Source organism: Synchiropus splendidus, chromosome 9, assembly GCF_027744825.2.
Source record: "Synchiropus splendidus isolate RoL2022-P1 chromosome 9, RoL_Sspl_1.0, whole genome shotgun sequence".
Classification (NCBI taxonomy): Eukaryota; Metazoa; Chordata; class Actinopteri; order Syngnathiformes; family Callionymidae; genus Synchiropus; species Synchiropus splendidus.
In genome coordinates, this window is record NC_071342.1 from 13105591 (window position 1) to 13119389 (window position 13799).

Consider the following 13799-nt stretch of genomic DNA (forward strand, 5'->3'; position numbering starts at 1 on the left):
GCGTTCGTTTTAACACTCGCAAAAACGGCGCATGGTAATGTCCTTAATTTACACTTGATGATGTTAACTGTAATAACTTCCACAGCCACATAATGGCTTGCTGGCAAAGTAGTCAACATCCTACTGTCACCCACAGATGGCTCACTTGCGGCAAAACTAAGCGAGATTTATCCGCACGGCACGAGCGATTAAGCTTCACATTAGTTCTACAGCAGACCATTGTTTGGTTATTTTTATTCATTGATATGTATTTTTTTTTTCATGATGGGACAAAACTTTCACACATTACAAATCACTGTCCTATTTTCATATGTGTCATGAGGGCTTTTCTTTTTAAGTTTTCTCATCACTGCCATGACGATTTAATTAAATCTATTTTTAGCCCAAAAGAAGATGAAATGCTGAGAATGAAATGAATGCGAAGACTTGTCTCACCTGAATCAGAAACCACTGAAAACGTGTTCAATATGAACACAATATCATATGCCTTGATACGAATCATGATGACAGCAAATACAGGGCAAACTGTAAAAAACACAAACAGCAAAGAACAATGCAAACATCTGATTTATATAGGTACATTTAAAAATATTAGTTTGAATGATGAATTGCTTGACAAATATAAAACCGGTAAGCTACCACTTAAACTGCTCATATTACGACAATTAATATTGAATTAAAATAAACAGTGAAGCTATTTTCAAAGCATCATACAGTTGCAGTCCATGATCTGTGTTTGCTATAAATGATAAACCGATTAAACTAGCTCAGCAGCTGTGTACATTGTCACCAGAGCCAAAAGTAAGAAAAGCCTGTCTGTAATCCATTACCTCAGAGTGAAATGTTTACAGAACATCGGATAAAACGTAATGCAGTGACCTTTGTCCTGCTGGCTCTGGGATTCGTCTATAAAAGAAGCACGGCGTTAAAGGAAATACAGTGACTGTGTTTACTTGAATACAGCGGGAGTTTGTGTAATCATTCAGCTGACCCCAACAAGTGCAACAATCTCCTGCGCCCATCTGACGTGGCGCGCCGCTAACAGCCGCTGGTCGAGGGGCGTCCGCGCGGCCTTGGCCGTCACTGCCACCCGAGGTGTGAAATGTCAGGACCACGGAGGACATTACAGCTGGATATTTTCACTTCATGTTAGAGAAGAAGTGTACACACAGGTTAGCGCATGCTTACAGCCTCACGAGTAAAGCTGCTTCGTGTACACTGAGGGGTCAGGGACAGTGTGCTAAGATCAAGGACGGATGAGACAAAGAAATACAGTTAAATAAAACAGTTTTATGAGTTGGTGTGCAAGACAAATGAGTATAATCTTTTACAGTTCAAGCCACTCAACTGAAAAACGAGCAAATAGTTAAACCAAATTACAGACCGTGCAGGAGAGCTTAAACATGTTCTTATGATGAGATTATTTTCAAAGTGTGTCCGTATCTGTGGTCAGTTGCCTGTGAAAACCATCCGAGCATTCCCACGGCAGATGGAGCGAAGCTCTGTCTTGAATAGCCCAATTCATGATCAGGAGTGTATCAGATGTGAGAGAGGGGAGCAATCATAACTCAGTTGAAAAGGATGTGTGACAGTATGTTTCAGTGTCTGGATGGCCGTAGGGAAGGAGTCAGGAATTCGGCCGCCTGACTATGGAGACGTCTTACTGACCGCATGCAACTGATGTTGTGCGTGGGCCGGTATTTTTTCCATCCAGATATCGTGCTCTTAAGAGAGTTATCTTTTTTAAGTGTCAGTGTTTTACAGTGTGGTCATGAGTGCAATTTGCAACACTTTTGTGAAATAACAGGCTTTTTTTTTTTTTATCACATTTGAACAGTTCCACTTGAAATGATCAAATAGCAAATCAAAATCTAAATTAGTTTTACTTTCCGTTTTTTCTTTAACTATTTATTTATGTATTTTGTTGCTTAGTGTCACTCAGGTATGAGATCATTTGTCTTTTTTCTCACACACGACATTGAATTATTTTTTAAATTTATTTCCAGTCTGTCCGGGTGCAATTATAAAGATGAACTTTCATTTTTTATTTTTTTTTTAATAACGTTCCAAACAAAAAAGTTATCCAGAAACAAAGCAAAGCAATACAGAAAATTGTATAGTAGGATTACAAAAATTACATCTGTCCAATTTTATGTGTATTTTCCCAATTGTTTTTTTCGTTAGAAAACATTTCTTTTCTTTATCATTCTTTCAGTTAATGACTCAAATTGTTGAAAAATAAATTTATTAAAGAAAAAGAAAAAAAACAGGAGGTTTTCGCGACTCTCCATTTTACTTCCACATGTAAATAATTACATTCTGTAATACATTGTTATGAGGAAGGAGATTATTTGGGTTTGATGACTCCTCATTCGGAGGATAGACTCAAATGCAAATTTTGGAATTAATATGGACTAAATGCTTTTATTCCCAAAATGAAACTGCAATTCCTGGTTCGGTGTTTCACACTGGATTAAACTAAGCGTGACTTACTATGTAAGTGGTCAAGAAGGCTGCTGCATCTAAATCCAAGGTAACAGTTCTCAGCTGTAAACCAAAGAAAACAAATCTGTACTTCCAAGTGTGGTCATTTTTACGGGTTATTAGATGAGAGATTGAGCGAGGCAGAAGCAGAAATGAATATGAACATCGTTATCCCCATAATGTGCATTTTATGAGGTCATCATGATCGCAGCGATTTGTTTTTTTTGGTTTTTTTTTGTTGAGTATTGTGAGCTCAGTGCATATCACCTGGTGGAGGGTGGGCGTAGGAGGCGCAGCTTTCATCTCCTTCTGTCTGCGTGTGTTCGTGTGTGAAAGACAGCGGGAGCAAAGGAACTACAGATAGTGAAGGATCCATGTGAAACTCATATGCCAGGAGAAATGTTTTGTATTGTGGGAGGTTTTTTTTTTTTTTTTTTCTTCCGGATGTCAAGCACCTGTGTTGGTACGGCGGGGTGATGTGTGAAGCACACTCCGCTGGGTCCACAGCTGGGAAGGTGTGATTTTGAACTACTGTGTGGGATGTGAATGTCTGTGGGTGGATGTTGGGTGGAGCTGCTATTTCTGGATCACTGTTCCATTGCCTAAAAGCAATTACAGCTGAGCGGCTCTGTACTTGAATAAGGCACTGTAAGACGAAATGTAGCAGAAGCGACGCCACTACCGATGCAACTAAAAAAAAAAAATATTTTTAATCCAGTTTAATTACTTTGTGCATTTCTGTTATTTTATTCAATAATGTTCTATTCGGCATAAGTGAATCAGCTAATGAAACTCTCAAGATGAGTAATGGTCACTAAGAATGGACGGAGGAAAGAGATTTGTCTTTAGTAGTCTGGTCATGAAAATGAATGTCCGTCTTCCTTGCTTTTCCCTCCTTATTCAGAATTATGTTCCTCCTCTGACTCTTAATCCTGTCCTGAACTCTTTATGCTTGCATCTTCCGTCCCTTCCAAATCTGTCGCTCTCCCCTCCGCCCCCCTCCTCCTCCCCTCTGCAGGCACCACTAGTCGACGCTGCTCTTTGGATCACCGCGGTATGGCCTTCTGGGAGCAGCCCAGCTATGCTCGATGCATAACAAATGGATTCAGATACTTGCAGCAATCAGTAGGTGCAAAGTCAGCTCCCTCTCTCAGCCTCTGTTTGCAATGCCTCATAAATTACCTCCCCAGTGTTTTCCCTCCCACCGTACTCATCACGCTGTGCCAAAGATTAACCACTTTCAAAAGACCACCAAAACTAATGATTGATTTCTCCATATTGCATTCAAATGTATGCACATGTCATAAACTGGAATGCCAGACTTCAATTTCATTGAGAACCTCAGCCATTTTCATTGTATATTGTGTGTATATATATATATATATATATATATATATATATATATATATATATATATATATATATATATATTAATTTTTTTTCCACGTTAAACTCAATGTCTTTTTACACCGCAAATTAACATTAACATTTCTTTTTACTTTATTTTAATAAATATAATTGTTATGAATAATAATACTATTATTTTGGTAATATAACAACTTAAATATATTGGAGGTAATTCTGGATGGTCCAATGAGCTCACCAACTGATCAAGACAAAAAAAAAAAAATCTCCTTAAATATATATATATATATATATATATATATATATATATATAAGATTTCAGCACCATCTGCACGTCCAACCCCTCATTGCTGTTTTAAAATAAAAAGTAACCCAGCAGAGCTGAGGCAGCACATTTAAGCGCTGCACCTGTGAATGTGTATTTATGGGCGTAAACCTCTGTGCAATGATTTGAAATGTCATTTGCAATTTGAGCTTTAATGTGTGTCTTCTGCTCCAGTTAACTCTTCCATTCATACGAGCTTATTTCACAAACATCCGTGAGCCAATACCTCACAGGCAGCTTTGATACAAGTGTCACATAAAAGGCCTCCGAGAAAGGTCTTTCCAATTTTATCCACCCCATTTATTCCAAATCTAAGCTCAGCTCTTAGAGCATTTCACCGACATGCAAATTGAACAGATGCCCCAAGTTCTTTCTTCTCCTGTTTTTGGAGGTTCAGGGCCACCTTGCTAAAGGACAAAGAATGCTGGCAGGAGATGGGATGTCCCAGGTCACAAAAAACCTGCTGGATCTTACCCAAAGGAAGAACTTCTACGCTGGAGACCTGCTGTCGTCTGTGGAGATACTTCGAAACGTGACAGAGACTTTTAAAAGAGCGAGCTATGAACCGTCCTCAGATGATGTACAAGTAAGTTACACTTCCTTCTCTACTTATAAACATATCCACAATGTCATGTTGTTTCATAAAAAAGAGCCAGCGAACATGACTAGAAAATCGACCCAGAAATTGTGCCAAAATTATTCTCCATAACTGTTAAATGCAATACTTGCGGAGTCAGTCAGTCAGCAAAACAACTTGAAAAGTTGTGGAAAGCTATTCCGCTGGATGGAAATGTTGATGATGGTTCAGTGGTCTAGTGCAGGTGTCAAATTTCTGGAATGCATTGGGGCTAATTTTTCATATTTTATTTTAGCGGCACATGTACGGAACACACACACACACACACTGCTTATCGGTGAATCGTGATGTCAACAAACACATCACGACCGACTGAAAAGCAGGTTACTGGACAGATTCTGATCATTCATGTTCATTGCTTAAAATCTTTGGCTTTACTTGTCGATACTGTAAATGACAAATAAAAGCAAAACTCTTCATGTCAGGCACAATGTGTTGGTCGACATAGAATAAACAGATCAGGCAAACAAAGATTGGGTTAGTAGTTGATAGTTATTTGTTTTATAAGCAGTGGAAAGTGCCGTGAAATCCATCATTTGAACTTTCATTTACTCATAAAAACATTCTTTTGAAAATATATATTACATTAGATAGTTCTGCTTTGAAAACCTGGCAAATGTCCTGTTGGAAAAAGAGAATATTAAGTCAGTAAATTGCTTGTTTCTAATGTTGCTTGACTCAGGAGTGAATGTGATTTCTTCAAGAATCCCAGAACAGTTTTCTACCATGATAGCAAAATAGAAGAACCCAGTCTTGCTTGCGCCTGAAAAATGGCAGCTGCCTGTGGCTCTATTGTACTGCGAAATCTCTTCCCCTTGGTAAGCTGCTTCATCTCATCACGTCGGGCTTGACTGCAGTCTTGATCCTCCTTATGTCAATGGTAGAGATTATGGCTGAGGCCCCGCCCCCATCGCCAATAAGATCATTTATATGAGTGGTGTCACGGATGGACACCCTTCACAGGCCTCCTGGGGGAATGAGACCTGTCCATGAACCAATCCTCAACCGCAAATGTTTGCTTCTTTCCCCCCCTCTCGGTGTGTGTGTGCTATAATGGAGGCTTTGTGTTAATTCAATGGTAATTACAAAGAATTTTTTGGAGCTTTTGTGTACGCTAATTATAGCCCAGATTTTCTCAGTCGCAGTTCTATGGCTAGAATGGCTATTCTTTATTACACTATCAAGGCGGTTGTCCAGTCAATTTCTTGACACACAGCTGAAAGTAACTTGAAAAAAGGACAAAAGTAAAGGTCTTTTTTTTTTTTTTTTTTTAACAAATGGATTTTTAAGGCCTCAGAGTTCATCTAGCAGTTGTGGGTGAGAGAGGGAAGACAAGTAGAAAAATGGGGAGTGGTGTCCACATTTCCTCAGGAGGTACGCCATCAGTTTGAGTGGACACATGAATTAATAATAACATTTATATCTGCACTGAAATGATTGAACTGAGAGCACATTCCTATGGCTGAGCGACAACCCACCTCCACCCTCGCTGCTCCAAGTCACACTGCACTAGTCGGCTTTACTTTTCACTCAAAGCTAAAGTACGACTCACCGCTAAGAAAGTCTGAAATATCAATGTGGATTTGTATAAATAAATACCTTGCTTCCGCAAACATGTTGAGGTGGAAAACACTTATAGCAACACATCGTGCAGAGCAACATGTCAAAATGTAATTCAAATCGATGCAGCATGTTGTCATGACACATCAGACTTGCGATTAAATGTCGAGGTGAAAAAAGTAAAATGTGTGTTTACGCGTGTTCTCAGACAACAGAGCTGTCATCCAGCTCACACCCACCATCCTCCCCCGACTCTATGCTAATGCAGTGTTAAAGTGGGCACACTACCACCAGAGGGAGCATAAGCATTCAAGTAGAAAACAAGATAGCCTGTGTCAAGAGAGAGCCACTCCCTCAGGCACAGTGTAGGCCAGATGAAATAACAAGGCTTAAGATCAGTGTGGGGTTCTGTTACCACGGCAGGCGCGCACCCCAGCACCGGCAGCTTCACGTTCCGCTAGACAATCTGAGACGCTGCTCAAACATTCCCTTTCATCTTTTCTTTTTTTCTATGCTGCTTGTGATTCTTTCCTCCAGCATTAAGTGTGGAGCAGCAAGCCGCAGGGGGTCGCAGGTGTATTTCTGACAGGGACGATCTAAAATATCTGCCAGTCTCCTTGCGCCTTGAGTGGTGGCGTCACTGAACGCTGCTGCATTGCCTATCGTAACCACTTTCTATAAAACAAGTTCACATCTGTGTGGATTTGAATGCATGTAGTGATGACGCCAGAACGTGTGGGTGTCTTATTTTTTCCCCTTGTTTCATCTTCCACAGAACTTCTTTCAAATCATCAGCAACCTCCTGGAGGAGGAAAATAAAGAGAAATGGGAAGATGCTCAAAAGGTAAGGAAGCTCAGAGCAACCCCTGAATTATTGGACATGATAATGATGACCGTTAACATCCGCCCTCATTCATAATAGTAGTACCTCCCATCACCACTTGGTGGCAGCAACACTGGCCTTTCATAAGCATACATTGCACAGCCCACACAGACAGGTATGAAGTGGGGGGGGGGGCATTGCTTTTTATATATGTATCAGTCCAGGACTAAATGTATTTTCCAGAGAGTGAGGTATCCTTTCAAAACATGGCTTTGTCACCGTGTCTTCATCCTCTGTTGGGCACACCTCGCAGCACAGGATGCGGCATTTTTCATTTGCCAACATCAGCTGTGAACACCGAAACCTGACATCACACAAAAGCAAACTCTGACAGAGATGCCATCTGTGAAGAGAGATGGCCCGCAGAGGGCATCTGCTCTGTTGTCATCCACCACGCCTAATTGACATAAATCAAACATCCCCTGCACTGACAAATAGGAGGTCCCTGAAAATCTCTCTCCTAAACTATTAAGACACAAGAAAGTTTGTGTTCATGTTTAGCAAAGACAAAAGATGAAATGCTGGAGAATTGCTCTGTAACAATGATTATTATTAACCTACTCTTATTGGAGGTGTGGTAGCTTTGTCTTCTTGCTATTATTCAGTCCTTATCTTGGATTGAGAAGTTAACATTTGTTCTCACATGCTGGTTTTCCCTCCTCTAATGACCGTCTCACTTTCACAGCGCCCACACACAAAGCCCGCTGTGGACATTCAAACTACTTCCACCTCCATGTGATTGGTTTTTTTTTTTTTTTTTTTTTCAAGAATCAGTGTCGTACAGAGATCACTATATATTTCCCCACTGGCACTGTTACCATGGCGAGGACAGAAACAGCTCTGTCCACTGCAGCCATTTCCCTGTGCCGCCTTCACATCCAGTGGTTGCCATGGAGACCAGCAGAATAAGTCTGACTGCACTGTGCGTCAGACACACTCTCTTTCACCGATTGCTTTTACTGTGCCGTGTCAGAGGCCTTTAACTTCAGCATTTCTGAGCTGGACTGAGCACATGTGATAGCATGTGAAAACGTACAACGCATATGGCGCTACAAACCAGGGAAACACCCCCCACCCCCAGGGAAGTTTGCAGAATAAGATCGGAGACCTGGGTGTTGATTACTAAATGCCACTCAAAGGAAATGAAAGTGCCGCTGCACACATGGCTGATATCGGTAACACGAGACATTTGTGCAGCGGAATGTGCTGATGTTGTTTGTTGCGGCATAATAGCATCTTCAATGCAGTCAAAGGGGGAGAAAATAAAAGAGTCCCGAATTAAAGTCTCTCATTAGATCCAGCCCATCAGCACTGACTTGGCAGCCAGGACAGAGGTTCAATCTCAGGATGGTCATTTATTGGATTAGGTTTGATTTATTGACTTCGAAAAAGAGCTGAGTGAGCCGCAGTGTAACTGGTTGAGCTCTGGATCCATCTGTGAAGCTGAAAATTCCTGCTCCAGCATTCCATTAGTGAGTGCTGATGATCAGGAACCACTGCATCCTTGATATGGTAACCTCACATACATTGTTTTCAATATCCGTATTCACGCTGCTGTCCTCAGATTTAGATTTTTTTTAAGATGATACAGGAAATTTACCTGCCCTTTATGGCCTTTCACACACTGAGCCTGCAAATGCACATTTGAGTGCATAATCGCATTGACTTGAAGTGATCACGGAAGCAGTTTTTACACGTCAAGGTAAAGAGATGTGCTGACATCCAATTCTTAACCAATGGCTAAAAAAACTGTCCTTCACACCTCTGAACAGACAGTAGTGACATGGCCTCACAAGGTGTAGAAGAGGGGTGGAACCATCTAAGGCCTTTCGTCACAGCGAAATACAAAATGCAAAATGTCAGAAAGAGCCATGAACTGTTGCCAGTTGCCAAATCTAAACAGTCTGGACTAAAACCAGAAACCTCCAGAGCCAAGCCTGAAAACCTTTTTGAAGAGATAAACTGAACTGCCATAGAATGTCAGCTGAAGCTGTATTGCCACTATGATCATTTCTCCACACTTACTCCGCTCTATATGTGAAGTGTGTCATGTGATCATGTGTCATCCTCTCCAGATATATCCTGGAGCGGTGGAGCTGATGCAGGTCATAGAAGAATTCATCCACATCGTTGGACTGGGCATGAAAGACTTCCACAATGCTTATCTGATGACTGGGAACTTGGGTAAACTGCAGAGCACACATGCTTGTTTAAGTAGATATTTATATTGCACTGCATACGTAGATGCATGAAAAAAATATATAGAAAGAAAGAAACATATGATGGTATTTGTGTTAAGTGAGCTTGTGGTTCAAAATATTCCTATACAGCACTGTGGTCTGTGGTTGAAGATGTGCAGGCAGTTATTTTGGTTTAAATAGTAACAATAATAAATAAATAAATAAAACCCACTTAGACCTCCCCCTGCGTTCTTGTGGGCTCAGCATCTGCTACTCAGCCTCTTCTATGATCTGAGGTCTCAGTGGCATTCCGTCTCTTACTTAGCTATAAATGGTGTTGTGCTGCACCGGAATAATAGAGCTGTGCTGCTGATTTATTGATGAAAGTAAATGTGAGCATGAACATCTGTGAAAAAGAACTTCATTTTGAACAGGGAAGCAAGGCTATTACACTTAGAGTCTTCATGGTTCGGAGCGAGGAAATAAATGACAGGCGAGACTCGGAAAAAGGAAAAGATATTTGCTCATGTGCATCATAAAGCACCTAAATGCTTGAGGAAAGGGGACACTGATGTAAACTGTGACTGTGTGTTGAGATGTACGTGACCGCGTGACCTTTAAAGATGATACATGTTAATATCCTGGCAGTCACTAACATTTAGTAAGCAGCCATTTTATCGTTTAATCACTAATGTTAAGTTTTGTCCTTGAATAAACTACACTAATGATGTTTTCTGTAAACATCGAAATGTCATCACATTTAATGGCACCACATGCCAACAGACACACATAGACAGGCTCCAACCATAGATGTAATGAGATCCATTGCCACGCATCTGGTCCACTGTACAGAGTTCATTTTTTTGGACAATGTTTGCGTCCAATGAAGTCGGCGTTTCGTGTCGCAAGTTGACGCATGGGTGTTTCACATGTCCCCATTGGGGTTAGGATGCGAATGCGCTCCTGTTAACCGTCCCGGGACCTAACTCCTCACTTTGAGTGAACTCCGATTCCTGCTGAGGGAGCGTTAGTTCTGCATCTACTTGTAGGCCCTGTATCGAAACAGTTATACCCCTGATCACTAAATATACAGTGGCATGACTAAACGTTCCGGTGCGGAACCTTCAGGAGCACCAGCCCTGAAAAGTCCTGAGCGACTTTCTTTTTTAGCCTGTTGGACAGTCCAATGTTACGCTACCTATGGCACCAAGAAATGTCGTAGGAGAGGCAAGGTGATTCATCTGAAAGCCTAAAGTGTCAACATGCATCACAGAAGGCAGACTGTGTTAGAAAAATCATGAAAAGGTTTCCATGTTAGTGGAACCTGCAACATTTTGGTGGTGTTATAGAACCCACAAGGAGTCATTACAAGGTGACCGGAGTACGCACGTGTGGTCTCTCTTCTCCCGATGAAATAACAAAGGCCAACCGTCTCCTTGCTCGGCAGGTTCTGTGCCCTCTGAGTGCTTCTCTAGTTTTATAGTTGTTGATGCCATCGCACTACATCATGTCATTCAGCTGGCACTTTTCTCCAATGTGAATTACAAAAGTGCATTAAAGCATCATGGTGGATCAAACCGAGACAAGAGAATAGAGTTCACGAGATCTGGTGGGAGTTTAATACCCAGCTATTGATGGAGTATGTAGAGAACGGTACATGAAGGAAAGGTGAGAGGAGTGGTGGCAGGAAAGAGTAAGCCTAATAAAATCCGACATTCCGTAAGTCAAACTAGAAGGACAATAGAGGGTTCAGTGGTCTGTTATGCTTTTTATTATCAGTTAATGTCATTGGTGGCGAGTTGTTTAGCACCAGGCTTTAAAAAGCACATTAACAGTGTGTGACAGGCAAATAATTCAACTGGAAAATTGCGACAGAGTTGCGCTAATGGTAGGTTTTTGCTGCCCATTCTCTACAGATTAGCCTAGTGAGTCTGGGTCATATAGAAGAAAAGCTTAGGTGCGAATAGGTTCTCCACTAAGTCAGCGCATCATTAAGAAAAAAACAAATGCATGCCAACTAGCACTGAAATAAAGACTTCAAGATAAGATCACGATTCTTAGTTGAGAACAAAAATAAAACTGGGCGTGCCATAAATCCAGTAAATTGTAAATATTCCCATGACATAAATTACAGGGTTTTTATACTAATTTCTGCCTGTTTTAAAATTGGGCCACTGTGCCAACAGTTCAACATCATTCACCATATCAGATATATTTTGGGAACCAACCTGGGAAGACGGCCACAGACTCATTTAAGACAGCACTCGGTCCATTCATGTCACATCTCTTTGGATGAAGCCAATTGAGAGTTTTGTGGATCAGTTGAGATTATTTGGCTGAAGAAGATATTGCAACCTTATTTCATCACTAATTTATGGCACACCCTTGACACTTGGATAAATACGACTACTTTTAGGAGCATTTACCTCAAACTTTTTCGCCTCAGCAAATCTCATCAGAATAATAAAGCAGTATAAGCAGCTTTAAAACACGTGTGGGGAACAAGAATGCTCCGTACAGTCACCATTAACTGGTGTGAAAATGTCTTTCGTCCATGGAGAAAAGTGCTTTTGTGCCACACAAAAAGAATGGTCCACATTATTTTATTGTTCGACAAAACTGTTGTTATTGTCTGACTTTGAAAACGCACTTGCGCACAGACCCGTGTTATTCCTCTCTCACACAAAATGAGCCATACACAGTATTCTCAGTGGAGTGGATCAGTGCTCAGTAGGATTACATCCAAAATGATCACCAACAAAGACACATACACACAAATGAGGTCCAAACATCTGGTGCTCTGAACCGGCCTCATTGCCAACGGTGAGACTTCATGGTGCAGTGCAATTTCCAAACACAGAGGCACCTTCACAGCCACAGATTACACTCCAATTTGGATTTCTTTTTTCCAGGAATGAGATAGTGGTATATACAAATAAGACAATACGGATGGATTAGTCGGTAGCACAAGGAATTAAAAGATTTGTGACAAAGGCAGGGAACATCCATGTACGTACAGTAATGTGCAGCTTTTGTTACCTTGTGCTTGGGTTCATTTTGGCAGCTCCGCAGGAAGGTGTGAAAGCGTTGCAGCCATTAGGGAGACAGTTTGTCTGGTGGTGTCAGGTGGCAGCTGGAGAGTTCATTACACATTAAGACAAAAAAAGGGCTAATCATGAAAATATATGGCACACAGAGAGTTCTTGAAACATCATAAATACGAGACTTCTTAAAGTAGAAGGAACGTCTAAGGCCTCATGAAAACTTAAGATACGAGAGAAGGTTAAAGGTCTCTTTCATAATGCATTACGAGTACATCATAAGAAATCATGATGCATTTTTAATGCTTTAATGAATCTGTTACGCATGTTCATAATCATGTCTGGTAACTTGTGACAAGGTTTATAAAATATAAGTTGTGGATTTAATTATATCCATTTGTAAAGACTCAGGAGGTCTTTAATGTGGCACAAACCTTAAATCGTTCATCATAATATTATTCCAAGTAAGATAACACTGTTCTTACAAATCCTGCACCTGAATGAACATTCATAACATATATATGAAGCCTATGCACGAAAGTGTAACTGAAGGTTGAACTGTCAGAGATGTGGAGTAGAGCCTCTCTAGGTGCTCCAGGGACAGAATGCAAACTTTTGGTTTGCTAGGAAAAAGATAGTGGCTGAGGAAAATGAATCTGTTGTTTAAGATGGCATTTAAATCCAACTTGAACCAGTAAAGCACTTTTTAACATCTACTTCATCTATCACTATAAACATGATAGAAGGAGTAGATGATAAAAAGTGCTGGGAAATTTTCAATGAAATTCATTCCCCCTTTTTTTTATTTATTTAAGTAACAAACAGGGAAACGCTCACGTTACGTACGGAGGTAGAAAAAATATTGTTGGACAAAATAATAACGTAATGTTGTGTGTATTCTTTTTTTAATCCCAGTACTTTTTCAATGAAAATAATTGTTACCGTCCATCTGAAGCCCTGGAAACACTGGAAACCTTCACTAATATAGATGTAAGCAATGGTCTTCTTGTGTCATTTCTGCAGTGGCGAGCATTCAGAGACTTCCTGCGGTGTCTGTGATGACTGACATCAACTTCCCGATGAAGGGTCGTAAAGGCATGGTCGACTGGGCGAGGAACTCTGAGGATAAAGTGGTCATCCCCAAGGGCCTCTTTGTTTCTCAGTCAGCAGGTATGTCGCTGAATTTATTTCCCTGAGTCATCCCACAAATCTCTCCACTTGTTCGGAGACATTATGCAGACGCGTCCACTTTCTGTCTCCCCAATGACATTGCTTCATTTGACTAGAAGAATTCATAGAAGTGTAGGACAAATACATGGCGACT

At 40.8% G+C, this 13799-nt stretch overlaps 1 protein-coding gene across 11 annotated transcripts in view; it reads left to right on the forward strand.

The window, feature by feature from the left end:
• Nucleotides 1–13799, forward strand: part of adgrb3 (adhesion G protein-coupled receptor B3) — a 113152-nt gene that overhangs the window by 61045 nt on the left and 38308 nt on the right. For 8 of the 11 annotated variants that reach the window (XM_053875160.1, XM_053875158.1, XM_053875156.1 and 5 more), the window contains 5 exons: nucleotides 3503–3609; nucleotides 4563–4760; nucleotides 7147–7215; nucleotides 9330–9438; nucleotides 13499–13645. In XM_053875160.1, the coding sequence (XP_053731135.1) occupies nucleotides 3503–3609; nucleotides 4563–4760; nucleotides 7147–7215; nucleotides 9330–9438; nucleotides 13499–13645 (630 nt within the window). The remainder of the gene's footprint in view (nucleotides 1–3502; nucleotides 3610–4562; nucleotides 4761–7146; nucleotides 7216–9329; nucleotides 9439–13498; nucleotides 13646–13799) is intronic. The other 3 variants (XM_053875157.1, XM_053875153.1, XM_053875154.1) reach the window with 2 other exon arrangements.